The sequence below is a fragment of the Somniosus microcephalus genome, chromosome 19 (assembly GCF_052327205.1).
Source record: "Somniosus microcephalus isolate GS21.2 chromosome 19, FLI_Smic_1.0, whole genome shotgun sequence".
NCBI classification, from domain to species: Eukaryota; Metazoa; Chordata; class Chondrichthyes; order Squaliformes; family Somniosidae; genus Somniosus; species Somniosus microcephalus.
In genome coordinates this window covers 60,047,736-60,075,468 of record NC_141005.1, presented here as the reverse complement: position 1 = coordinate 60,075,468, position 27,733 = coordinate 60,047,736, and the positions used below count along the sequence as shown (strand labels likewise).

General features: G+C 45.8%; 1 protein-coding gene across 1 annotated transcript in view; it reads right to left on the bottom strand.

Annotated features, from left to right (window-relative positions):
* The window catches only part of LOC147104507 (solute carrier family 2, facilitated glucose transporter member 11-like), an 82,379-nt gene that overhangs the window by 39,549 nt on the left and 15,097 nt on the right, over nucleotides 1-27,733 (bottom strand). Inside the window, exons 3-5 of the mRNA XM_085962186.1 lie at nucleotides 26,419-26,543; nucleotides 25,873-26,006; nucleotides 24,216-24,360 (exon numbers count right to left, since the gene is read on the bottom strand). Coding sequence (XP_085818312.1) covers nucleotides 24,216-24,360; nucleotides 25,873-26,006; nucleotides 26,419-26,543 — 404 coding nt within the window. The remainder of the gene's footprint in view (nucleotides 1-24,215; nucleotides 24,361-25,872; nucleotides 26,007-26,418; nucleotides 26,544-27,733) is intronic.

The window sequence follows — 27,733 nt, the reverse complement described above, 5'->3', positions numbered from 1 at the left end:
TCGCTTCTGCCCAATTCTGGCCCGGACACGCTGTTTGCCATCTTGGTGAGGGCAGTAGGCGTAGGTGGGACGTGTGTACGCCGGCAGTATACAGAATAGGCAGATCGTGATGTCAGTTAGCGTGTAATGCTGATTTGACACACTGCCTGCCATTTTGGGCATCGCTGCTCCAATCAACACCCTCTCCTAAACATGCACAGCTGACCATGCGTTCAGCAGCACGTGGGATCCCCCACCAGCGCTATTTAAAGGAATACATCCAACTTGCAGGTAAGTTGATTATTGCACTTGTACTGGCTCTTGGAGGAGTATATATGAATACTGGCTTGTTGGAAGACATTTATAAAGTTTTTAAAGTGTGCAGTGAGTGCTACTGGATGTTAGGAAGACATTGGGTGCTACTGGAAGGCCTCTGGCTATACTACTTGCTCCCAGTTATCGGGGCTCTACTTACAGTCCTCCTCGCGCTGCAGCAGCACAGGGATATGGAGCAGAGGCAGCAAAGAGGACAAGCTGCTCGCACAGGGAGGGGGGCTGTCAGTGGGAGGCCTTACCCACCTAGGGTCTTCCGAGAACACTTCTCCTACCTGTACTTAAGCCAGGAGCAGTGTGTTCAGTGGCTCCGCTTCACCAAGGAGATGGTCACAGAACCATGCCACCTCCTGGAACCAGACCTACAGCCTCAGAGCATTGTGTGACGACAGCGCTGCCAGTGGCCCTCAAGGTGACCATGGCCCTGAATTTTTTCGCCAGTGGATCCTTCCAGGCAAAGTAGCAAACATCTTGCAGTTCGCCATCCATAACTGCATCCGGGAGGTTACAGAGGCTCTGTACTCTAGGAGAAGGGACTTCATTGTCTTCTCTCTAAACAGTGAGAAGCAGGAAGAGCACGCACGTGGCTTTGTCAGGATATCGGGCTTCCCCATGGTGCAGGGCGCCACTGACTGCACACATATCAATGCTGAGTTGTACCATAACTGCAAACTCACTTAATGTGCAGTTGGTATGCGACCATGCCCAGCACATCATGATGGTGAATGCCCAGTATCCTGGCAGCAGTCATGATACCTTCATCCTGCGCCAGTCCGCTGTGTCAGCAGTCTTCCAGCCACCACGTCGAACCCAAGGGTGGCTGCTAGGCAACAAGGGCTAGATGCTCTATGGCTGATGACTCCCCTCTGCAAAACCACCACTTGTGGCCAGCAATCATATAATGACAGCCATGCTGTAAGATTATCATGGATTAGTTGGATTTTAGAATACTTGCTTTAGTATCGTCAGTAATGGATTTATAATTGTGTGTAAGAATTAAATATAAAAGTCTGTAATCATCAACTGTATGCAATGGTAAGCTGAATTATATATGACATGTAACCCTTTTGCTTATAATTAAAAGTCTGTGAGTAAGCTGTAACCAGACAACCTGGGTTGAGTAAGATGATTGCTATAGTCGAATAGTGAGGCTGTGAGTGAAAGTTGAATATTAGCCAACAGTAATGATGAGACAGACTACAGTTAGCCAGGGAGCCAAGGTTAGCTGCAGTTGCCACTGTATTGGAATGTTATAACATCCGCAGTGAATGATAAAAACAAAGGCCCACAGCAGGGGCCGTGTCTCAACCTATGGAGGCATGTTCCTTTTTGTGTTGCCATAACTACCCCAGATATGAGTTTTGATGCTCAAAAACAGATGATGTAAGAGTGTAATCAGACCAAAAACCTGCGTAAGCCAGGGTGCTACCAACATGGCAGCTTTACGGTTAGATTTTGGGTTTGGGTATCGGCCAGTGATTGGTTCAGGAGGACTCCGTAGGTTTTGAATGAGAGTAAGGGTATAAGAAGGAGGTCTTAACAGCCACAAATTGTAGAAGATTTCAGGAGTAGAAGATTTCAGAGACACAGTAGAAGATTTCAGGAAGAATCGAGGAGACACCAGGGAGATGAAGAGAGACGAGAGACAAGAGACACAGGGTACAGCTTACTCGTGGTTGCAGCTTCTACCCAGAGTATAAGTGATAATATAAGTCTCAATTATACTCTGTAAACTGCTGCTCAAATACTGTAATATATTAAGTCTTGCTTGTGCTGAATAAAGTTAAATCACTGTCCCCAGTACGGGTCAACCTCAAATCATTTGGAACTAAGGTCCCTCTGGGATCTTATAAATTGGTGAGCCGAGCCAGGAGGTTGATTAACAGCTGATTCTTTTATAAACTATTCGAGTCTAGCAAGATCCTCGGACTGGCGTGGTTAGCGCGACCGCGTTAGTTAAAGAAGGAAAACCTTCGGGGGGTGTAGGACACTGCAACCTGCCAGTAGTAATAGCAACAAGTTAATAGAAATGGCAGCCTTGACAGAAATTGAACATGCCACGGATAAAGGTTCAGAAAATTATTTGCAACTGATTTAGTATAGTTTCCGACGAGTCCAGAAGCAGACTCATATCAGAAGATGATAGAGAGGATCCAGAACCAAGGGTCTCTCTGGCAAAGGTCGAATTAGACAAATGGAAGCGCTTGTTAGGCTATGCAGCCCAATTCTGTGCACAGCGCGGTGAAGTAAGAAAAGGGAAACATTTAGAAGCACAGAGAATAAGAGAAGGGAAACGCAGAAGATAATAGAGAGGGAAAAAGAATGGCAGCAGCTAGAAACCAGGACTCTGGGAACTCAGCAAAGGAAGGGAAAAACCAGGGAAGATGGGAATAAGCTGCTGAGACGACAGTTTAAAAGGCGGAAAAAAAGAAACACAAAATTGAAACCGTCTCTGAAGCTGATGGTACATGCTGCCAGCTTCTGTACTGAGAAAAATAAAGCACAAAATTACTGAGTGAAAGGAACCTTTAAAGGATGATGGAATTTCAGTTGTGTGAAAGTGTGTGTCAAAGTGTGGAAGTTTTCCTGACTATGAATGTTTAAGAAGTGACAGCATTTCTTTTGTATGAAAGTCTGTCTTTAAAGGAAGTGTCTGTTATGTTTGTTTTAGCTCCACCCAGTTTTCTGTACACAGACTAAAAGCCGTTTAACCCTTTGTAGTCTTGTCTTGGACATTGGAAGCATTTGGAAGCATTTTTAATTGATGTCTTTCCTGCAAGCGTGTGTTGTTTTAAGTTTGTCAATTGTCTGCTCTATTGTATATATATATGTGTATTATTTTTGAGATACTTGAGTCATGTTTTTGGCTTTTAAACCGGTTTAAACTGAATATTTTTGGGCTCGCAACCGGGGAATATCACCTAAAATTTAGTACTCTATGAGTTCATAATCCATTACAGGGATCAATATTTCTAATTTGTGTGAATGTGTGAATATGCTGAGTATGTTCATTTTAATTTAAAATTGTGCACCCAGAATTTAAAAAAAACTTTGAACTACAATTTAAGTTAAAAATGCTGGTGTGGAAAGGCTGAGAAAAGCAAAATCAAAAATGTTTGTTTAACAAAAGATAAGTTTCAGTCTAAGATTTAACCTTGGACTGTTGCCATGAAGCCTGGTACTTAATTTGAAATTTCCAAAGCACTTTGATTTGATTTTTGTTTAAATGTGAAAACTAATTTTTTTCCAGTTACGTTCCAGTATTTTTACAGTCATTTGGAAAGGCGCCTGAAGAAAAAAAGAGAAAGATGCTGTAATTTACTGTTTTCTGTAAGCATGTGCTGTTTTGTTTTGTTTTATCTGTTCTGTGGTGTATGTAACCTGTTCCACCTTAAGAGAACTTAAGCCTGTTCCACCTTAAGAGATGTACTACTTTCTCTGGCTGCTGTATACGTAATACCGGTGGTGACCACCGGTATATAAGTACTGTGTAGTGATATTGTATTTAGTATAGTCCTGACCTCCAACTAGTAAAGACCTGTTGAACGTTATTCTTGTAGTCTGTGTTAGTAATTAATCTTAATACAACTGGAACACACAGACTTAACAGTGGCGACGAGTCCGATTCTTACCCTGCGGCAGTTTATATCCACGGCGGCTTCGTCCACAGAACGGGCGTCGAAGAGAGGCATCCACCCTCATCACCCTGCTGGAAGACACGTCGCGCGGCAGGCATCGAGAACCCGGAGTGCAGAAGACATCCTGAACTCGAAGCCTCCATCAGCGGCAGTCAGCTATCTTCTTTCTACCTCGGTGGTGGGTAAGCCGGTCAGCGACGCGAGCAGAAAGTCGGCCGCGTTGGCTGTACAGACGGGGGGAGGAAGACGGAGGAATAAGGGCGGTGAGATCGATCGCGACCGGAGATAAGGGCCGGGCCGCATTCAGGCCGAAAGGCACAGCGTCTGGGGCGACTGAAGGCGCGAGAGCCGCGGTGAAGGCGAACGCAGCCGGTGCTAATAACCAGGCTGCAAGAAGGGCTGCGAGGCGCGACATCGGGGAAGCGCGAATGCCCGAGGGAGCCACGGTGAAGCGGAGACAGCGTCGGGGGAGTTACTAACCGCTGGGAAAGGGGAGCAGCAGCGGCACGCCAAACGCCATTGCAGCCAGTGGGTGAAGACCGCCAAGCGCGGGAAAACCGCCATTTTGTAGGCGGAGGATGAAGACAAGAGCGGGAAGCCGCCATCTTGGGATAAAATAAATTGCAACGATGCCTAAACATGGGAACATTAATACCTTTGATAGCGACATCGAAGATTGGGCCATGTATGTAGAACGCATACAAAATTATTGTAAAGCAAATAAAATCCCAGATGCAGAGAAAGCACTAACTTTATTAAACTTAATGGGTGCGAAGACATACGGGCAATTGAAACACCTTTTATCACCAGATGAACCGGCGGATAAGACGTTTGAGGAGATTGTTACTGTCCTGAAAAATCATCTAAACCCCACGCCGCTGATGCTAGCGGAACGATTTAAATTTTACAGCAGAAGGCAGCTGAAGGATGAAAGCAATGCTGAATATTTAATGGAATTGCGTAAGCTAGCAAAGTACTGTCAGTTTGGAACGGGACTAACAGATGCGCTAAGATATAAATTTGTGTGTGGATTATTAAAAGAAGATACACAAAAGCGACTGCTCGAGGAGAATGAGCTGACGCTTGAGAAAGCGGTCACTATGGCAGCAGCACACGAAGCCGCAGCGAGAGGCACGGCAGTAATGCAGCTATGGTCACCGGAACTCAGTACAAATAAATTGGGTTTGAGTACTGTAAAATGTTATCGTTGTGGAAAGACAACACACGATCAGAACCAGTGTTGGTTTAAAAACCAAGAATGCAGAACGTGTGGCAGGCTTGGCCACATAGCTAAAGTATGCCGGTCAGGAACGAAGACCAGCAACAAAAAGTCACCGCAAGGAAAATACATAAAGGTGCACAAGGTGACAAAGACCAGTTCGAACGAACAGAAGTCAGATTCAGATGCTAGCAGTAATGAACTGGGTAGCTTAAGAGTACACAACGTTGGTAAGGATGCAGATCTCCAGACAATTTGGGTCACTCTTCAGATAGGAGTCCAAGTAAAGATGGAATTGGACACTGGATCGGCATTGACGGTCATGAATAAGAAAGATTACAAAAGGTTATTCCAACATATTCCCCTACGGGATATGGAGATTATATTGAAAACATACACGGGGCAAAGAGTGTACCCCATCGGAAAGATAGAGGTAAAAGTGGTCCACAAGGGCGAAGAAAGCCAAGTAATGGACTTATATCTGCTACCTGAAGGAGGTCCACCACTACTGGGATGGGAGTGGATTAGGAAAATGAATATGGACTGGCACTCCTTAAAAGCACTAACGGTAGATTCCGGGGAAACAGATGTCAAACCTAAACGATTGTCCAAAATATTGGATGATACTAAAGAGGTGTTCCAGCAAGGACTGGGAACACTGAAAGGAATTACGGCAAACATCAAGATTGATGAACATGCACAACCAAAATTTTTCAAAGCCAGACCGGTACCCTATGCAATACGACCTACTGTAGAAGCGGAACTGGAAGCACTAGAACGTTCAGGTGTACTGTCTAAGGTAGATTGGAGTGAGTGGGCTACGCCCATTGTTCCCATTATGAAACGTCCTTCGAGCAACAAGCCAGGAGAACCAGGGAAGGTTCGCATCCGTGGAGATTTCAAGATCACCGTTAATCCGGTGCTTCACACGGTGCAGTATCCGCTTCCGCGGATTGAGGATATTTTTGCTTCGTTGTCTGGCGGGAAACACTTCACCAAGATAGACCTGGCGCAGGCGTACTTGCAGATGGAGGTTGAAGAAGAGTCACGCCAGTACCTCACGATCAACACGCATAGAGGTTTGTACCGGTATAATAGGCTGGTTTTTGGAATGGCATCGGCTCCGGCAATTTGGCAGAGGGCCATGGAGCAGGTATTACAGGGAATTCCAGGCACACAATGTTACCTGGACAATATTCTGATTACAGGTGATGGTGATGAAGAACACCTCGCAAACTTGGAACTGGTGCTCAACAGACTGGAAGAGTATGGACTTAGAGTTAATCGGCAGAAATGTGAGTTCTTTCAGAAGCGGATCTCGTACTGTGGTCATGTCATTGACCGGGAGGGGCTTCATAAGTCTCCTGACAAGATAGAGGCAGTTGTAAAGGCTCCCGCTCCGGATAATGTCTCTCAGTTGAGGTCGTTTCTGGGATTGATTAACTATTACCATAAGTTTCTACCGAATCTATCCACGGTACTGCACCCGCTGAACGCTCTTTTACAGAAGGGGGTACCATGGGAATGGAGCGAAAACTGTAAGAAGGCATTTCGCAAAAGCAAAGAATTGATCACCTCAGAGGAAGTGTTGGCTCACTTCAACCCGACACTGCCTATTCGGTTGGCTTGTGATGCTTCTCCATATGGTATTGGGGCAGTACTCTCACACAAGTTGCCAAATGGCACGGAAAGGCCAGTCGCGTTTGCATCCAGATCATTGACCTCCGCTGAGCGCAACTATGCGCAGATCGATAGGGAGGCTCTCAGCCTTGTATGGGGAGTGAAGAAGTTTAATCATTACCTGCAGGGCCAAAAATTCACACTTCTGACAGACCATCAGCAGTTGGTATCCATTTTTAACCCTAAGAAGGGTGTTTCGGTGATGACAGCACAGCGACTCTAGAGATGGTCCCTTTTCCTAGGGGCACATCAATATCAAATAGAATTCAAAGGTACAAAGCAGCATGGCAATGCTGATGGGCTGTCGCGCCTGCCACTACCTGAAGCAGAAGAGACGACGAAAGTTGACCTTGTTGAGTTATTTCATTCGACCATCATCGAGTGTTTACCAGTCACCAATGCAAGTATTGAAAGAGAAACCAGGAACGACCCGACACTGTCCCGAGTTTACGAGGTGACAGTGAAGGGATGGCCAACACATGGTGATCCTCTGTTACCGGCATTCTCGGCAAGGCGAGACCAGCTGTCCGTCTGCCATGGTACTTTAATTAACGGGACAAGAGTGATTATTCCTCCCAAGTTACAGGAAAGAGTTCTAAAGGAACTGCATGAAGGTCATCTGGGGGGAGTTAAGATGAAAAGTCTTGCTAGGGCTTATGTATGGTGGCCGGGCATTGACCAACAGATAGAGGAGTTGACGAAAAGCTGCGCTGGGTGCCAAAAAGTGCAAAATGCACCTCCGATCGCACCGCTACACCCATGGGAATGGCCTTCAGCCCCATGGCAACGCGTACATATTGACTTTGCTGGTCCATTCATGGACTCCATGTTCCTAATTGCGGTGGACGCACATTCCAAATGGCCAGAAGTGATCAAGATGAATACCACTACTTCAGAAAAGACAATTGCGGTGTTAAGAACAATATTCGCAAGGAACGGATTGCCAGAACAGATATGTTCGGACAACGGACCACAGTTCGTGTCGGAAGAATTCCAAAAATTCTTAAAGAAGAATGGGGTGAAACATTATACCTCTGCCCCATATCATCCGGCGACAAACAGGTTGGCCGAGAGATTTGTCCAAACATTCAAAAAGGCAATAAAGGCCATGAACGATGATCAGATTCCGTTACAACACAAGGTGGACAATTTCCTAATGGCATATCGAAACGCCGCTCATGCAGTGACTAACCAAAGTCCTGCCATGATGTTTTATAACAGGAGGTTGCGGTCCAGGTTGGACTTGTTAAAACCAAATGTGCGGAGGGAAGTGGAAAACAAACAGTTCCGGCATATTAATAACAAGTCCACTCGAAGTTTCAACGTAGGACAACCAGTGTTGGCAAGGGGCTATGGAAACGAAAAATGGCAGTCCGGAACAATTCGGGCCAGACAAGGACCTCTGATGTACACAGTAGATATTGGTAACAATGTGATAAGGCGTCATGCGGATCAACTGGTAGAATCAAGAGCAAGGGTCGAACCCATGGTTGCGACAGAGACAACTGTGGAAGACGTTAATGAACCTGAAGCATCTACCTCGGCAGGGACTGTACCTGATGATGACGTCCAATACATAGGAAACCAACAAGAAGAGTCACCTCAGCAACAAGAATCAGAGACCACTGAAAGGCGTTATCCAAACCGAATCAGAAGGCCTCCTGAGAGACTGAACCTTTGAACTGTTTATATATGAAGTTATATATGTATATATGTTATTATGTTATGTTAAATGGGGATATGACTGTTAAGCTAAAAAGGGAGGATTGTGGTGTATGTAACCTGTTCCACCTTAAGAGAACTTAAGCCTGTTCCACCTTAAGAGATGTATTACTTTCTCTGGCTGCTGTATACGTAATACCGGTGGTGACCACCGGTATATAAGTACTGTGTAGTGATATTGTATTTAGTATAGTCCTGACCTCCAACTAGTAAAGACCTGTTGAACTTTATTCTTGTAGTCTGTGTCAGTAATTAATCTTAATACAACTGGAACACACAGACTTAACATGTTCTGTATCGTGTTTAGTTCTTTTTTTAAATATTGATCTGAATTAAATTGGAAATAATGGAGGTTAACTAACTATTAAATAGTGAAAACCTGACTTTCATGGCAGCCACAGTGAAATTCTGGTTATTATCTTAAATTATGTGACGGTTTCTAGTTCCGGACAGATTTTCACTTTGGCAGTTTTGAATTTCTTAAATGTTTAATGATTTGAATTGGAATTTTGGGACATTTGAGGTGATTCTGCTTGTCTTGGGGGAAAAATTGGGTGGCGCCCCTTTTCGGGCGCTAACATCACCAGGGCGCTAATTTTAGCGCCCCAAAAAAGTTATCGCCCCTCTGTCGGAAATTCATTAGTAGCACCCCAAGCAAGAGGTGGAGCGCTACTGGAAGTGCTCCACCTCCTCCTTGGGGTGCTACAACTGAAGATCGCAGTGCTACGTGCAACAGCGCCATGCGCGTCGGATTGTAGCACCACGTCATTGCAGGCCTCCTCCTCTGCCGGACCACCGGGGAGCGGGGTGACATGAAAACAGCCCGGCATTCAAGAGGAGTGCCAGGCTGAGCAATCGCGACCGGCACCCCGAGAAAAAAAGGGGAAGCGGGCAGGTGCTGGCAGTCGGCCAAAAAAATGGCCACCCGACACCTGCCCCTTTAACCTGCGTCGCCGCTGATGCAAAAACGCCCCCTGATCCTGTCGGACATATCGTCTGGCGATAGGTCAGGGGGCGCAAGCGAAACTTGCGGCTGGGGTGCTGCGCAGGGCGCTACCAGCTACCATCACCACTAACCTCCCGGTGAATTTCGTGAGCGGCGTTAGCGGCGCCGCACCCAGGTGCTAGGGGATTTGTGCCTAGTTAACCCCCTCTGGGGGCACTAACAAGAGGAGCAAATCAACCCAATTTTTCCCCTTGGTTGTACTGGAAAATCTTGGGGTTGGAAAGCTCTTTTTAAAAAAAAGCTAAAAAGTTTTAAAACAATTGGAGTTTAATCTAAAATGCTGTCTTCCCTGATGAGAATGTTTTATTTAAAGTTAACAATGACAGCTTTTCTAATGATTTCTGCTGTTTTAATGGATTTTTAATTCCTAAGGAAGTTTTGAAGGTACAAAGACTTGGAAAAAAAGTTTCGATCAAGAAAGTCTTTTTAAAATTTACGTGAAGTGACACAATTACGTGCGTCTGACAATATTTCACTCTGCCTTCTTATAAACCTGCAAAGATGTTAACCCTTTCTGCTGATAGCTGGTTTTTTTTAATTCACCAAGCAACAACTTTTGTATTGCTGAATGAAATTTAAAGATGTTGGACATTGCTGCTATTTGGATTTGGGATAAGTTTGAAATGACAAAATGAACTCTGGCACAATATATCGGGTTATCTTGGGAAATAAAAGGTCCACTAAAATAATGATAAACAAAATGATGTGTTAATAACTGGGACCAAGTGGGAACGTTTGATCTATGTTTCCTATCTTTAATATTGTATTGGACAATAAAGTTGCTCCAAGGCTCATGAATGAGATATGAATAGTAATTAATAGGATGCCCCACTTAGGATGTAAGATAGAAACAGGAAATGTTCCATTACACCACTAAATGGGAATCATTGGAATAAATCACCGAGGTGCAATTCACCGAAAGGTGTTAATCTGGTATTTATGAACAGTCTAGTGAAAGTCAGGAAAGTGTAGGTGAGAATAGTAAATTGATCATTTTCTCTTGGAAATGTTTGTGGCCTTGCCTATAAACTTTTTACGAAAACTGAATCTGATAGTCTGGCCACTACCCAAAACATCGGGACCATGCAGTGGGAGATGAGCAAAGATCTCCAGACACCCCTGATCTGTTGATAAGATCAGCTGAAAGCCCAAGAATGGCTTGTATTGGATGGCACATGTGGCATGATATTGGGATATCATGTGTGTGTGTGTGTGTGTGTGTGCAAATGTGATTTGTTATGTATGAAGCAATTAGCATGCGGAAATGCATGGTTAATTTGCACTGAAGATTGGGTCTCAGACATGCCCAGTTACTTGCCAACAACACGACGTGAAATGAAATCTGGGATCTTATAATGCTGCCACGAGGAACGTCACCGAGCAGACCATCAGGGTGCTCAAGCAACGGTTCCGTGCCTTGTCCGCTCGGGAGGAGCCATCCAGTACTCACTGGAGCGGGTGTCCCAATTCGTAGTGGTCTGCTGCACCCTCCACAACTTAGCCATCATGACGGCGCAGCCTTTGCCACCATGGGTTCCGCGACCACCTCAGGAGGAGGAGGAAGGAAGGAGGCAGCCTGCAAGTCCCTGTTCTGGATGGGCTGTTCATGAGCGCATCATCAGACTCCGGTTCCAATGACTGAAATCCCAGATCCCCGTTGCTTACCACTTCCCCACCTTACCATCCCTCTGTCACGGAACATCACAGTGTCCTCTTGTGCACAGTGCTGAAATGAAAGCCACCACAAAACAAATATTCCAAACATAATTTATAAATGATTAATTCCAATATTACATAACAAAATCAACTAATCTCCCTTGTGTATTCCCTTAGTGTCTGTCTTTCATGTACCTTTGCCTGTCCTAGTGCTCCTACGAAGTCCTACCCCAGTGGCTGCAGCATGTCTGGTGGAAGGCTGCTGACTTTATGTAGGGGACACTGCAGAGGGCCTTGCAGGACGACCTCGAGCTGCTCAGGGCCTAGAAGGCCTGGCGACTATAAACTGCACCACCTCGGCATGGGCAGCAGCAGTCTGGGCTGGCTGGCTGATAGGCAACTGCAATGGCACTGGCGGAGTGGCAGTGGTGGAAATTCAAGTACTGCCATCCTGAGAGAGGAAAGCAGGTTTGAGCTCCACGGAGCCACTGCCACTTCCCTGGCAGCACTCAGACATTGGGTCGCTTCTGCTTGATTTTGTTACATAATATTGGAATCAATCATTTATAAATTATGTTTGGAATGTTTGTTTTGTGGTGGCTTTCATTTCAGCATTGTGCTGCAATGGAAGTTGCAACATTCTGGAAATCATGGGCTTCAAGCTCTGCGCAAAGCCCTGTGCAAGGTTGGAGCAGGACTTCTCCATGCTCCTTGACAGTGACAAGAGGCTCTCTGGCAGGCCTGCCATTGCACCAAGCATTTCTGTGTGCATGCCCATCACCCTTCTTCTGAAGGCCACCCCATCGAAGTCCTCACCTGAGTTCTCTGCAACAGAACCTGTGTGTGACCTCGCCCTCCGGGGAGCTGACACCTGCGCTACCCTTGCCCCCTGCCCTGGCTGCAGCCCACTCGTGCCTGGTGACTCACCACGTGCAGATCCCACCTCTATACAACTAGAGAGTGGTGAACCTGTGGAATTCTCTGTCACAGAGGGTGGTGGAGGCCAGTTCATTAAGTATATTCAAGAAAGAGTTGGATATATTTCTTAAGGCTAAAGGGATCAAGGGATATGGGGAGAAGGCAGGGACCGGGTACTGAATTTGGATGATCAGCCATGATCTCATTGAATGGCGGAGCAGGCTCGAAGGGCCGAATGGCCTACTCCTGCTCCTATCTTCTATGTTTCTATGTTTCTATGTAAAGTTCACACAGTGCTATTTTCTGAGCTGGTGCCTGGGAGTGTCAGATCAAGTGACAGTGTCGCTTCTTCTCTATCACTGTCCTCCTCTAGTTTTTCATTTGCAGGCTGGGCTGGTTGGAGTTCTTGGGTATCTGAAAGGAGAAAAGCACAAATTGACGCAAGTTGGAGGTTACCGTAGATCAAAGCGACAGAGAAAAAGTAAAACCACAAGCCAGCAACCAGCAAAGCTGAAAACCGGTAGAACGAGTCACCAGACAGCAAGTGAAGCAGCAGCTGCTAGCTAGAAGCCAGCAGAGCTGAAAAACCAGTAGAACCAGTTCAGCAGAGACACAGCCGCAGTTTAAAAGGTAAAAAAAATCTTTTAGCAGCAGAGATAGGGACACAGTAGGTAAGTCTTACAGTATAATCCAATGTAGTCCAGTGCAGAAACGTAGTCTAGATGTTCAGAGAAGTCCAGGAGATTGGAAACCAATTTGACAAAAGAATTCAGCAGCATAAGACCTGAAGTGACTGAAAAGCAGAGCAGCGCCACAGCCGCTGAGTCAAACCGTGTAGTCAGTAGAGCAACGAAGTCCTGATCACGAGGAATCCAGTGATAGAGGACAAGTTGAAAGACCTCAGTGAGAACAAAGACACGCTGGGGGATGGGCAGTGGATTCTGCAGGGGTAGCTTTAAACTTGTAGCTTGAACTTGTAGTTTGTGTTATGTTCATAAATAAATAGACATTTTCATTATGAACAGCTAGCTTGAGCTAGTCATTTATTCAGCCATGTGGACTAGTGTACAGGCATCCATCTTGACTACTGCCTTGTGGGTAGCCCATTACTAAACATACAGCTCCACCTAGTGTACCATTCTAGAATGACATGTTACTGATCATTACATCCTCCTTCCTTTGAGGTTAAACAAAATCAATATCAATCAATATCAATCAATCATAACGACAAACATCTTCACAACAATCAACACATTTTCAAAGCTTTACTTTATGAACTCTAAGCTTTTCATTCTTTTATCATTGGTTCCTTTGCTTGTTTGTTTTGGTGTTTCTGACATGTCTCACATTCGCCTATCATGTTCTCAATGTCCTTATTTATGCCAGGCCAATAAACAGTGTCTCTTGCTCTCCTTTTGCATTTTTCAATTCCGAGGTGTCCCTCATGAATCCCTTTGAGCATGTCTTGACGTAGAGCCTGTGGAATGACTATTCTGTTCTGTTTTAGTAATAGTCCACTTGCGACACTTAACTCTGACCTGATGTGATAGTACTTTGGACAGGAACCTTTTGGCCAACTATGATGAATGTTCTCTATTACTGTTTGTAACACTGTATCTTTTACTGTTTCTTCTGCTATTTGCTTTGATTTTGTGTCTGACATGGGCAGCGCAGCAGTGACCATACTCACATGAACATCCACGTCTTCCTCAGTAGCGCTCACATGACTCATTGTGGGTGCTCGGGACAGTGCATCTGCTAACACTATGTGTTTGCCTGGTGTGTAGATCAGTTCAAAGTCATATCTTTGCAGCTTCATCATGAGTCGCTGAATCCTTGGAGACATCTCATTCATATTTTTTTTAATGATGGCAACCAGTGGGCAGTGGTCTGTCTCAACTGTGAAGGTGGGAAGTCCATATATGTAGCCATGGAACTTTTCTAGTCCAACTACCAAGCCTAGACATTCCTTTTCAATCTGGGCGTATCGACACTCAGAGTCAGTCATAGACCTGGAGGCATAGGCAACAGGCTTCCAATCTTCACCCGCTGCTTGTAGCAAGACCGCGCCTAGGCCATCTTTTGATGCATCCATTGACACTTTGATTCTCTTTGTTGGGTCAAAGAAGGTGAGTACAGGTGTGGTTGTCAGCACTGTTTTAAGGTTCATCCACTCTTGTTCATGTCTTTCTGTCCATGCAAACTCATTTGTTTTATGTAACAGGTCTCGCAGACAGGTTGTCTTGGCTGACAAGTTAGGAATGAACTTTCCAATGAAGTTTATCATCCCCATGATGCGTAGCACTCCTTTTTTTTCAGTGGGTCGGGGCATGTTGAGTATGGCGTTTACTTTTTTCATATCTGGCTCTATTCCTTTACCAGATAGAATATCTCCTAGGAAAGTGACTTCCTGGACGCCAAACTGACACTTGGCTTTGTTGAGCTTCAGTCCATTCCGGCGTATGCTCTGTAGCACTTTAGTCAGTCTCTCATTGTGTTCTTTCAGTGTGGAGCCCCAGATGATGATGTCATCAACATAGACCCGACCTCCTTCCAGACCTTCAATTATGTGTTCCATCGCTCTATGAAAGATTTCAGATGCAGATATTATCCCGAAAGGCATTCTGAGGAAACAATACCTGCCAAATGGTGTGTTGAAGGTACAGTATTTGGTGCTCTCTTCATCCAGTTTTAGTTGCCAAAATCCTTGTGAGGCATCGAACTTTGTGAAGTATCTGGCACCTGACATTTCACTGGTGATTTCTTCTCGCTTGGGAATCTGGTAGTGTTCACGTTTTATGTTTGCATTTAAGTCCTTTGGATCCATGCATACTCTTAGATCATTGTTCTTTTTCTTTACACATACCATGGAGTTAACCCAGTCTGTTGGCTCTTCATCTTTCCTGATGATGCCTAGTGTGGTCATTCTGTCCAGTTCTTTCTTGAGCCGGTCACACAGGGGTGCTGGAACTCTCTGTGGAGCATGTACCACTGGCTGAGCATTCTCCTTTAGCTGGATCTTGTAAGTGAATGGTAGAACTCCAAATCCTTTGAACACATCCTGGAAATTACTCATTACAGAATCCACTGAGTCATCTAGTTTGCTTATGGCACAGTTTATACGGTAGACTCTCATGACCAGTTCTAAGTCCTCACAAGCTTTGTCACCTAGTAGTGAATCAAGTCCTTCAGCCACAACAGAAAACATGAGATGATGCACTTTGTCTTTGACTGTCACTTTAAGTGTGCATACACCTAAGCTATCTATTTTCTGTCCATTATAGTCCTTCAGTAGTACTGACTTTTTCTGTATTTTGGGCTTTTCTTTCATATTTTTAATGTCACTCATACTAATTAAGTTTGCTTTTGCCCCAGTGTCTAGTTTCAATGTAACTAATGCTCCATTTACCTGCAGTGGCATCATCCATTTGTCCTCTTTTACTGCATTAACTTTATGTTCAGCATTGTCCATTCCTGAGAGCTGCACATTTTCTGTATCCTTTTCGATATTGTCACAACACACCATTCCTACAAAAAATCTCACTTAAATCAGTGTCCTCAATCACATTGACTTGTTGCCCTTTCTTTGTGATTCTTTCCATTACATTTTGTGCACATTTTCCCAAACGCTGGGCATTGTCTTGACTGGTGCTGGTAACCACAGCGTTTACAATTAAAAATTCCATCCTCCGATTGCTTTGCATTTCTGTTCTGCCCCTGTTTTTTCCCCTTGTAGGACACAGCACCGACAGCAGCACAGTCACTCATTACAGTCGCATCATTATTAATTTCACTGAAAGTCTTTGCGTGCTGCCGAGCTAGCTCACTGGCATGGCATATTTTCACAGCATCCTCCAATGTTAGTTCGGTTTCTCTCAACAGACGTTCCCTGACCATTTTATCATGAATACCAAACACGATCTGGTCACGAATCATGGATGATTTCAGTTCAGAGAAATTACATGTCTGTGCTTTCAGTTTCAGATCGGTCACAAAGCTATCAAAAGTCTCATTTTGCTGCTGTGTCCGTGAACAGAACACGTACCTCTCATAGGTCTCGTTCTTTTTGGGAGAACAATGTGTATCAAACTTCTTTAGCACATTGTCCATTTTTTCTCTGTCCTCCTCTTGATCAAATACAAACGTATTAAATACCTCTATCACCTGTGGGCCTGCAACCGTGAGCAGTAACGCTATTTTCCTTGCGTCTGGCTTCGTACCGAACCCGCTGGCAGCAATGTAGAGTTCAAATTGTTGTTTGAAAGTCCACCAATTGCAGTCGACATTCCCCATGAGTTTCAAACCCTCTGGTGGCTTCAAATTCTCCATGTCGCATTTCACAATATTCAGCAGATATTACCAATCCTGGTACCATGTTATGTTCATAAATAAATAGACGTTTTCATTATGAACAGCTAGCTTGAGCTAGCCATTTATTCAGCCATGTGGACTAGTGTACAGGCATCCATCTTGACTACTGCCTTGTGGGTAGCCCACTACTAAACATACAGCTCCACCTAGTGTACCATTCTAGAATGACATGTTACTGATCATTACAGTTTGGACTGAAATGCCTTCACTATCAGAGCCAGGGTATCTTAAGCAATGGAAGAAAGGAGATTGGGGGAAGAAATGGCAAAGGATGGTTGTGGATGACCACGGATACAGTTGAAGAGAAGAGCAGCTCAGAAAGGAGCTGCCAGCCCAGGAGCCATCTTGAATATGCTCATGTTGGCTCTCTCACCACCTGCCGCAGGCCCAGACTGGCAGCTATGCCCTTCAGGTCTCGGCCAGCTCAGTCAGTAGTGGTGCTACCGAACCACTCTTGGTGATGGACATTGAAGTCCCCACCAAGAGTACATTTTGTGCCCTTGCTACTCTCAGTGCTTCTTCCAAGTGGTGTTCAACATGGAAGAGTACTGATTCATCAGCTGAGAGACTGTTGGTAGGTGAGTGATGAGGATGTGGTGCACTGAGCAGTGTGTGAGGCTAGTGGTGCAGTTGGTGGGATATGGCATTTGAAGATGCATTCACTCACTTTGACCACTCGTGTGAGGTCATTAAACTTCTTCCAGCACTGGATCCAGGTCCTGGGGGAAAGACTGGTGACACTGACCATTTCAGCAATCTGCTTCCACTGCCTCCGCACAGTCTGTCTGGAAGGCCTCCTGGTCCCCTGTGGGTAGAGGACCTGTCTCCTCCTATTGGCCCCCTGCAATAAGGCCTCCCGTGCCGTGTCCAAGAACCGAGGTGCCCTTTCTTTGCCCTGCTGCGACATTGGTATCTTCCCCTTTTCTTAGCTCCACGAGGAATGAGGTGCTTCTTCTAGAAAGCACCTTCCCTTTAAGAAATGCAGACAGCATTTCACTGTGCAGGCAACCTTTAAATACAGATCAGACTTCCCACGATATTGGGCCGCTGCTGAGCTAACCAGCAGCGCATTCAACGCTTCAATCATGTTAATTAGCAGGCAGCACGAATTTTGCATCGCGATCCCCTGCCCGTTTCTGGGCCTTATCGAATTTAGCCCCACCAATCTTGGATAAAAATACTTAAACAGTCCCCATCAACTGATTTTTCCGTGGTTTTTTTTGATAGCACTAGCAGATATCTCATGGTGTTGCTCACACAGATTTGTAGGTTATACCATGGCAAGAGGGATGGGAAAGGAGAGCACATTTCCCCTGAAAGAAGTTGGAAAGAAATTACGAGAGATGCATTCTGAGAGAATGAAGTGAAGGATTTCTTTGACTGATTTCTGGAAAACAAGTAGCATCTTCCTTACCCATTGCAGGTAGATAATTAAAGAAATAAAGTTGTTCCCTTCAGAAACCATAGTTATAAAAATAAATAAATCTCTGCAAATATGATGAGGAAAGCATAGCTTATGAGGAAAAGAGCAGCTCCGAACATTACCGGGTGACTCAACACCAAGTGGCTGCAGAATGCCAGGGACGGTCACAACCCGAGAATGAATTAAAACCAACAGCTGATCTCAGCAGGGGGAGTGGGGTTGGGGGAGGGGGGGTTTAGGGGGCTCTATAATTGGGCTTGGTGCTACTAGGCTAGGGAGAAACAAAAATAATTAATCAGTCACCAGACATCTGCTGGAAATGTGAATGTGTGGATGTCAAGTGGGGACATGACCTGCCTCAACCAAACAGCCTGCTGACGAGGCCCATATTTGAAGAATAGCGGGTCGGTGAGGGCTGTAGGCACTTGCGGATCCACACTGCAGGTCTTCAGTAGTGGAGCAGAGAAAAGGAAATAGTTTTGTGTTTTATTATAGTGCAAGGCCTGCCTCTAACCATAGAATCATAGAAAGTTACAGGATGGAAGGAGGCCATTTCACACCGGCCAACAAAGAGCTGTAATGTATGTACCTTTAAGAGAGGAACCATCTTTTACAGCCCCTGTATACTGCAGTACCAGTAGTGACCACACCTGTATATAACACCGTGTAGTAATTTGTACAGTTAGTTCCAGCATACCCTCTGTTCAGTAAACACCTGTTATTACCGTTCTCCTGCAGTCCGTGTGTTATTGATATGCGGACACTACAGTGGCGACGAGCAGGTTCAAACTCACCTGCAGTACTGCATCACCTCACGGGGATCCATCCCTGAAAAGGAGCTTCTTGGAGGTCGAAGCCAGAGCAACGGGCGTCGACCGTGGGCAACCGCCCAGTGATCCATCGGAGTTCAGAGAATCGCAGGGGAAGCTGTGGAGAGCTGGGCTTGGTTCTCCAGTCAAGGTGTTCCAGCAAATCGGGCTGGTAGCAGGTAGTGCGCTGACCCTTCCCGGACTGCGGCGGGCTAGAGCTCGATTGAGCGGCTCTGCAAGGGGGCCGAGCAGCGTCGTCAGGAAGAAAAACAGAGAGAGAGGGTGGAGCGCACAGGCCGCAGCCGGTGCTCAAGAGCCGGGCAGCGTTAAAGAAAATAAAAAAGGGGGAAGGAAAAGAGACGCACAATGGACAGCGTCGAAGAAGAATAAAACTAAGAAAATTAATTAACAAAAGAGAGACGCGCAGAAAGCCGCGGGGCACCGCCATTACTATTTAGAACGCTAGGAGCAGCATTGGCAGCAGGGGGAAGAAGGAAAAGCACGGGAGGCGCCATTTTAATCCATTGGGGAAGAAGGAAAAGCGCGGGAGGCGCCATTTTAAACCACCCAACATGCCGAAGAGTGGCAGCATCACTGCTTTCGACAATGAAACAGAAGACTGGACCACGTATGTGGAAAGAATTGAAGTGTACTGCAAGGCAAATGAGGTGGCCGATGAAAAGAAGGCGTCGGTATTATTGAATTTGATGGGCGCGAGAACGTACGGCCTATTGCGAAATTTAATTACCCCAGCTAAACCAATGGAGAAAAGCTTTGAAGAGATTGTCAATATCTTACAGGAACATCTAAACCCTACACCGCTGCTGATAGCAGAAAGATTCAAGTTCCATAAAAGAAACCAGCACAAAGACGAGAGTAATGCTGACTATCTTACGGAACTACGCAAGTTATCGAAACACTGCCAGTTTGGAGCAGGACTGGCAGATACCTTAAGGGATAAGTTTGTCTGCGGGCTCCAGAGTGAAGGAACCCAGAAACGACTACTTTCGGAAAAGGACCTTACGCTAGAAAAGGCTTTCAGCGTTGCAGTATCCTACGAAGCAGCAGCACGGGGAGCTGCGGAAATACAACAGAAACCGCAAGAATATAGCACCAATGAAATGGCATATGGAGCAGAAAAGTGCTATCGCTGCGGCAGAACATCCCATGACCAGAAGGATTGCTGGCGTAAGGACAAAGTATGCAGGCAATGTGGAAAAGTGGGACATATAGCACGAGTCTGCAGGTCGGCAAAGAAAGCCAACACTAAAAGAACTACTAAGGAAAAGTACAAGAAAGTACAAAAGATGACGGACAGTAGTTCAGAAGATCAGAAGAGTGATAATGACTCCGGGAGCAGGAGACTAAGTTGTCTAAAGTTACACAACGTGATCGCAAAGGAGGATCACCGAACCATTTGGGTCACCCTCATGATAGCAGTGTCCCAAGTAAAGATGGAATTGGACACAGGATCAGCCCTAACAGTCATGAATCGACGAGACTACGAGCGGCCATTCTCACGCATATCCTTGAAGGACTCGTCCATTGTGCTGAAGACACATACGGGGCAAAAAGTCTACCCCAGAGGAAAAATAAGGGTGCCCGTTAAATACAACGGCAAGGAAACACAGAAACTGTATCTATATATACTACCAGATGGAGGACCACCATTATTGGGATGTGAATGGATCCGAAAAATACAATTGGATTGGCATTCCATTCAGGCGCTAACTGTGGCTGACAAAAAGGATGACGACGTCACACCTGGACGACTGTCAAAAATTCTATCTGACGCGAAAGAGGTGTTCCAGCAAGGACTTGGGACTCTAAAGGGCGTAACGGCAACGATAAAAATTGAAGATAACGCAAACCCAAAATTTTTTAAGGCCAGACCGGTACCGTATGCAATCCGCCCAGCCGTCGAAGCAGAGCTGGAGAGTCTGGAGCATTCGGGTGTGCTGTCCAAGGTGGACTGGAGCGAGTGGGCCACACCCATCGTTCCTGTAATGAAGAAATCATTGAGCAGCACGCCTGGGGAGCCGAAGAAGGTTCGCATCTGTGGGGACTTTAAGGTAACTGTGAACCCAGTCCTTCACACAGTACAATATCCACTTCCGCGGATAGAAGATATTTTCGCCTCACTATCTGGAGGGAAACGCTTTACGAAGATTGATCTGGCCCAAGCGTATCTACAAATGGAGGTAGAAGAAGCATCCAGAAAATACCTCACGATAAACACTCACAAAGGTCTTTACCAGTACAACCGACTGGTATTCGGGGTAGCATCAGCTCCGGCTATTTGGCAAAGGGCGATGGAACAAGTCCTGCAAGGGATCCCGGGGACCCAGTGTTATTTGGACGACATCCTGGTTTACGGGCGAAAATGACAGTGAACACCTTACCAACCTGGAGCAGGTGCTCACTAGATTACAAGAATATGGGCTATGAGCCAACCGCCCCAAATGCGAGTTTTTCAGGAAACAAATCTCGTATTGTGGCCACGTGATTGATGAAGAGGGGTTACATAAGTCACCAGACAAGATTGGGGCAGTAGTTGTGGTAAACCACTGTTATTGTTGTTCACCGTTGTTGTTGTTGTTGCACACCGTTGTACCTATGCATGCCTCAGCATGTCTCTGCTGGCTCCGCCCCTGGCTCCACCCACAGGCCCAGGTATAAAGGTGACCGTTCTGCAGCCCCCTGCCTTCTTGGAACCCAGTCAACCACGAGAGGCATGCTCTGTTCTTTGCTAATAAAAGCCTTTTAGTTACTCTCCTAACTCTCCGTCTTTTATGAGTAATTGATAGCGCATCAGTAGTCAAGGCTCCAGCACCGGAAAATGTGTCGCAACTGAGGTCGTTCCTCGGGTTGGTGAACTACTACCATAAGTTCTTGCCAAATTTGTCTACAATTCTGCACCCACTGAACGCCCTGCTGCAAACTGGAGTAGCATGGAAATGGAGTGATGAGTGTAAGCGCGCCTTTCAGAAATGTAAATGCCTAATCACTTCAAAAGAAGTATTGGCCCACTACAATCCAACACTACCGATTCGGTTGGCATGTGATGCGTCTCCCTACGGCATTTGAGCGGTGCTGTCGCACAAATTCCTTGACGGTTCAGAGAGGCCAATAGCCTTTGCGTCACGCTCGTTAACCTCAGCCGAGCGTAACTACGCCCAGATTGACAGGGAGGCCCTCAGCCTGGTGTGGGGGGTGAAGAAGTTCAATCATTATCTGCACGGGCAGAAATTCACCTTACTGACTGATCACCAGCCTCTTGTCTCCATTTTTAACCCAAAGAAGGGCGTTCCGGTGATGACGGCGCAACGGCTGCAAAGATGGTCCCTTTTTCTAGGGGCACATCAATACGACATAGAGTATAAGAGCACGAAACAGCATGGAAACGCTGATGGGCTGTCGCGCCTGCCGCTGCCTACGGTGGAGGAAGCACCTGCAGTGGACCCTGTTGAGATATTCCATTTGACCATAGTCGAATGTCTACCTGTTACAAACTCAAGTATAGAGAAGGAAACCCGAAATGACCCGACACTCTCTCGGGTCTATGATTTGACGGTGAAGGGATGGCCAGCACATGGTGACTCACTGTTGCCAGCATTCTCGCCAAGGAGAGAACAGCTGTCAGTGTGCCGGGGGACCTTGATGTGTGGATCCCGAGTGGTAATTCCACCCAAGTTGAGAGATAGCGTGCTCAATGAGCTTCATGAGGGTCATCTGGGAGGGGTAAAAATGAAGAGCCTAGCCAGGGCATTTGTGTGGTGGCCGGGAATCGATAAAGAAATTGAGGAAATGACCAAGAGATGCACAGGATGCCAGAAAGTCCAAAACGCTCCACCACAGGCCCCGCTACACCCATGGGAGTGGCCCTCATCTCCATGGCAACAGGTACACATTGATTTTGCTGGTCCATTTATGGACTCAATGTTTTTAATCGCCGTGGATGCACATTCGAAATGGCCAGAGGTCATCAAAATGTCCTCCGCCACCACGGAGAAAACTATTGCAGTCCTACGGACCATCTTCGTCAGGAATGGCTTGCCAGAACAGATTTGCTCCGACAATGGACCACAGTTTGTGTCCGAGGATTTCCGGAGGTTTTTGAGGAATAATGGGGTAAAGCATTACACATCCACCCCATATCATCCAGCCACAAATGGATTGGCTGAGAGGTTTGTTCAAACCTTTAAAAAAGCAATAAAGGTGATGTATAACGACAACATACCACTGCAACACAAGGTGGATAATTTCTTGTTTGCTGACCGGAATGCGACACATGCAGTCACCAACCAAGCTGTAGCCATGATGTTCTTTAACCGAAGGTTAAGATGTCGCCTGGATTTGCTCAAACCAAACATAAGACGAGATGTTGAGAATAAGCAATTCCAGCACATCAATGAGAAGCCAACCAGGAGCTTCAAGATAGGGCAACCAGTCTTGGCCCGCGACTACCGAACAGAAAAATGGCAGCCAGGAACGATATGCACATGGCAGGGACCACTAATGTACACAGTGGACGTTGGAGAGAGCATCGTGAGACGTCATGCTGACCAGATTCTAGAGTCACAGGAACAAGTCAAACCCATACCACGATCATACGCACCTGGTGATGAACCCGAAGTACAGATTGCGTCTACCTCAGAATCAGTGGTATTGGAAGCTGACGAACCAACCAATGACAATGAGCCAGAATCGACTCCGCCGCAAGAACAGGATACTCGAGAAAGGCGCTATCCAGACAGGATCAGGAAGCCTCCTCAAAGACTGAATTTATAAATGATTACTTTCAGCTGATGTATATAGTACAAAGAAAATTGTAATTGTAATTAGTTATTATTTAATTGTTAAATGAATGTTATGTACTGTTTATCTAAAAGGGGAGGAATTGTAATGTATGTACCTTTAAGAGAGGAACTATCTTTTACAGCCCCTGTATACTGCAGTACCAGTAGTGACCACACCTGTATATAACACCGTGTAGTAATTTGTATAGTTAGTTCCAGCATCCCCTCTGTTCAGTAAACACCGGTTATTACCGTTCTCCTGCAGACCGTGTGTTATTGATACGCGGACACTACAAGAGCTATCCAGCCTAATCCCACTTCCCAGCTCTTGGTCTGTAGCTCTGCGGGTTAGAGCATCCCAAGTGCACATCCAAGTACTTTTTAAATGTGGTTAGGGTTCCTGCCTCTACCACCCTTTCAGGCAGTGAGTTCCAGACCCCCACAACCCTCTGAGTGAAGAAATTTCCCCTCAAATCCCCTCTAATCCTCCCACCAATTACTTTAAATCTGCCCCCTGGTTTTTGACCCTTCTGCTAAGGGAAATAGGTCCTCTGTATCCACTTTATCTATGCCCCTACTGGGGGAATTTCTATTCCAGCTTTCTCCAAGATCCCCGAGCCAATAGGCAAAAATATTTATTCTCTCCTCTCTGAACCACTTACCTTTCATGCACAAGTTCTTGTTCTCCCTGTCAATCAGCAGGTACCTGGGACTCTCTGGGCACCACGGCAGAGTGATGAGCTGGATCAGAGCTGGCACTACACAGGACGACAGCAGTAGAGGCCACAATTCTTCACTGCCCAAAATCTCTCTGCAATTAATATTATAAACTGGCTTCACTTCCTTATGAATACACCTTGCACTACCAACACAGTCAACCAACACAGTCACACTATGCACAATGGATCAGTGCTGAGTGGAGATCTGTGATGGGACAATATTGGAATAATGGCCCTGCCAGTGATGCCCACATCCTGAATGATTATTTTTTAAATTATACTGCCGTAGAATGTATATGTGGAACGAACATTTCCCAGTTATTAACTGAAATTTATTGCTAGATATATTTGCAGTAAAATGTGCACATTGGCAATTATTATCTACACTAACAACCTCACCAGAGGGTGGGGTTCAGCAGGTGGGGATACGCGGGCGGGCCAGAGGAAAGGGCCCAGTGAGGTGGGACCTGGGGGTGTGTCCTCTGGGGGGCGCAGGGCCCGGGAGTGGGGCTCTGGTGGGCAGACCCGGGCCCATGGCCCAGGGGATGGACACAGGGGGTGGAGCTATGGAATGGGGGCCAGGGGGCATGCCCAGGGGATGGGGCCCATGGGACGGGGCCTAGTGAGCTGTCCCAGGGGGTGGAGCCCGGGAAGGGCGAGCCCAGGGGGCGGGCCCATCTTCCACAAGTACCCAGTTCTACTAAACTTTAACGGCCCAGATATTCCGATCCCTACGGGCGGGTACGCGCTGTGTACCCACCTGTAGGGACTTTGGAAATGCCAGTTTCAGGCATGCACAGCGCATGCACTGAAAACCGACATTTCCAATCTGTCAAGAATGCTCTTCACAGATCCTCCGGCTGCCTTGGAGAAGGGCCTCGGCGGGCAGTGTAAGGCCTGCTTTTACCAGGATAAGAGTGGAAAAAAGTTTTAAAAATGTTTTCACTGATTTATCATTTAAAAATACTTTAAAAAAAGGTAAGTTTATTTTTAGCCCCGTAAAAAACTTTAATTACTTTTTTCAAAAAATTAAACTTCTGTTTAAAATACTTAATTTATTGTAATTTCAAGTCATTTTAAAAATGTGATTTAAAAAATATTATTTAAAGTTTTACTTTGTTTTTGGGGTGATCTCCATTCATATATTTGACAGGTCTTCCTGTCAAGTGTATGAAGGGAGATTCCCTTCTTTGATTGGCTCCCCATGGCCCACGTGATCCCAGGGACGCTGCGAACTGCCTGTGCCTCTGGGATACGTGGGCCCTGCACACCGGCAGTTTGGAGAGGCCCAGGATCAGAAGCGTGTGCGTCCTGGGAGCCCTCAGGTAAGGGCGTAGATTTTTCCAGATCGGAGGCCTGCGATCAGAAAATACGGGCCAACATGTATTTTAGAATGGGTGCAACCCTGGTGTATCCGAGTTACACATCTAGTTCGGCTTCCCCCACACCAGAACGACACCACTTTTCTATCAAAAATTAAAATCAAAATTTCGGGCACTATATCTGTAAGCAGCGTTTTGTCAGAAACACATCCCACACACACCTAGCAGTGTAAAACTGCACTACACGCAGGTATTGTAAAATAAGTTAATCTTAGGACTTGCCTCAGTCCGATGGTCTGTCCCACCACTAATCCAGCTGCAGTGAACGGAGCAATTGACAGGGCCACCATGCCTCGGATCTCCTTTGGTGCACTCTCACCGAGATACATGGGGTTAACGTTCAATCCCACACCTCAAGAGCAAAAGGAAAATTGAAGTTACATGAGCCACAGTTCTAGATCTGGGCATTCGTGTCCACTTTTTTATTCTTACTGAATATTCGCAACACTGCGCCGATTTGTTCAATCTGTAAATTTGGTTTCTAGGTATTTTATGATGCACTAGTATTTTGCTTGGATATTAGCTGTATAGAATCATAGAATCTTATAGCACGGAAGGAGGCCATTCGGCCCATTGTGCCTGTGCCAGCTCTTTGAAAGACCTACCGAATTAATCACACTGCCCTGCACTTTCCCCATAGCCCTGCAAATTTTTATTGAGTGTATCGGACAGGGGGCTGTATCGGGCGGCCAACACGATACCATCCATTTTGTGCGACCGCCCGAAGCCCATTTCTGCCGCCTAATTTGTTAGAAAAAGGGTACCTGAGTTTATTCCAGAAAAGAATCTCCCAATTATGATCATCTCAAAGGATTTGGCTGTTCTGCTCAGCCCCATTAACAAAGCACCAACGAGTACAAAAACGTTGCTTAGCAACAGCGAATTCCTCCTGAGAGAAAAAAAGTGAGGAAAGTCAGTCAGTAAAATGCGATGGAAGCACCTCTATCTAATCGCAACGGCAGCAAGTTCCCATTCACATCAACGCAATTGAACTCTTCACATCTGCTTACAATTCTTCTAATGAGCAAATGTACCAGCAGCCTTATTGCAGACATTTATATTGAAGAGAACTGATCCAATAGGTATTGTCATACTGTACCTTTTGGAAAGGCACTGTACTGGGACTTAAAAGTTTCTCCATTTAAAATGTGGAGATTAGAAGCAGTTTATACTCAGGGCCAGCTCTGGGATGGGTCAATGACAGTTTAACGGGGAATTCATGATCATTGCAAGTAGATCGTTTTTCTTCCTTGACAAACTGGATTTGCTCTGAACCTTAACCGACTGTGAATAAACTATTGCCTGGGTACAAGATAGTCACAGCGCTGCAATACCACACAAGGGTTTTAATAACATCAGAGACCAGGGGAGAAAAGGCAAGAATGATTTACACATATTATCTGGGCAGTAAGATTACAGTTCTGCCTTTGAACCACCAACAAGTAATTCTGTTTCAATACAATATGTAGTTGTAGCCTGATTCACCAGTGTTCAGAACTGTCTTGATCCTCTGAAATGATGCCACTTTGTCAATTTATGAGGCTGCAAGACATTGCTTGAGACTGCGGAAGCTCATTTCACACAGAAACCTTGTAGCTAGCAGACAGTTCTTCATCCCATCAGTCTGAACTGGATTTCAACTTGTAGAATCAGGAGCAGCTCAGAACAGTGTTGTGACTGGGCTTATTTAACAGCAAGTGTACTTTCATACAGCTGTATCCAACAGGTGGACCACAGGCCAAATCTGCCCCATGACTTCCTTTTATCTGTCGCCTACTTCTCATGTTAAACACACAAAGCCCGTTTCAAATTCTCATAGTTTCACTGGGAGCTGCAACTAACCATAATTGAAACTGGCTTTTTACACTTATTAGAAGTCAAAGCTCAGTGACCACCTTAGCAGCAGTCGTTCTAAACATTGGCTGAATGGTATGATTCTGTGAGTATGACTGTGTCAGGCTGTTGCTTGACTAGTCTGTGGGACAGCTCTCCCAATTTTGGCACAAGTCCCCAGATGTTAGTGAGGAAGACTTTGCAGGGTCGACTGAGCTGGGTGTGCAGTTGTCGTGTCCGAAGCCG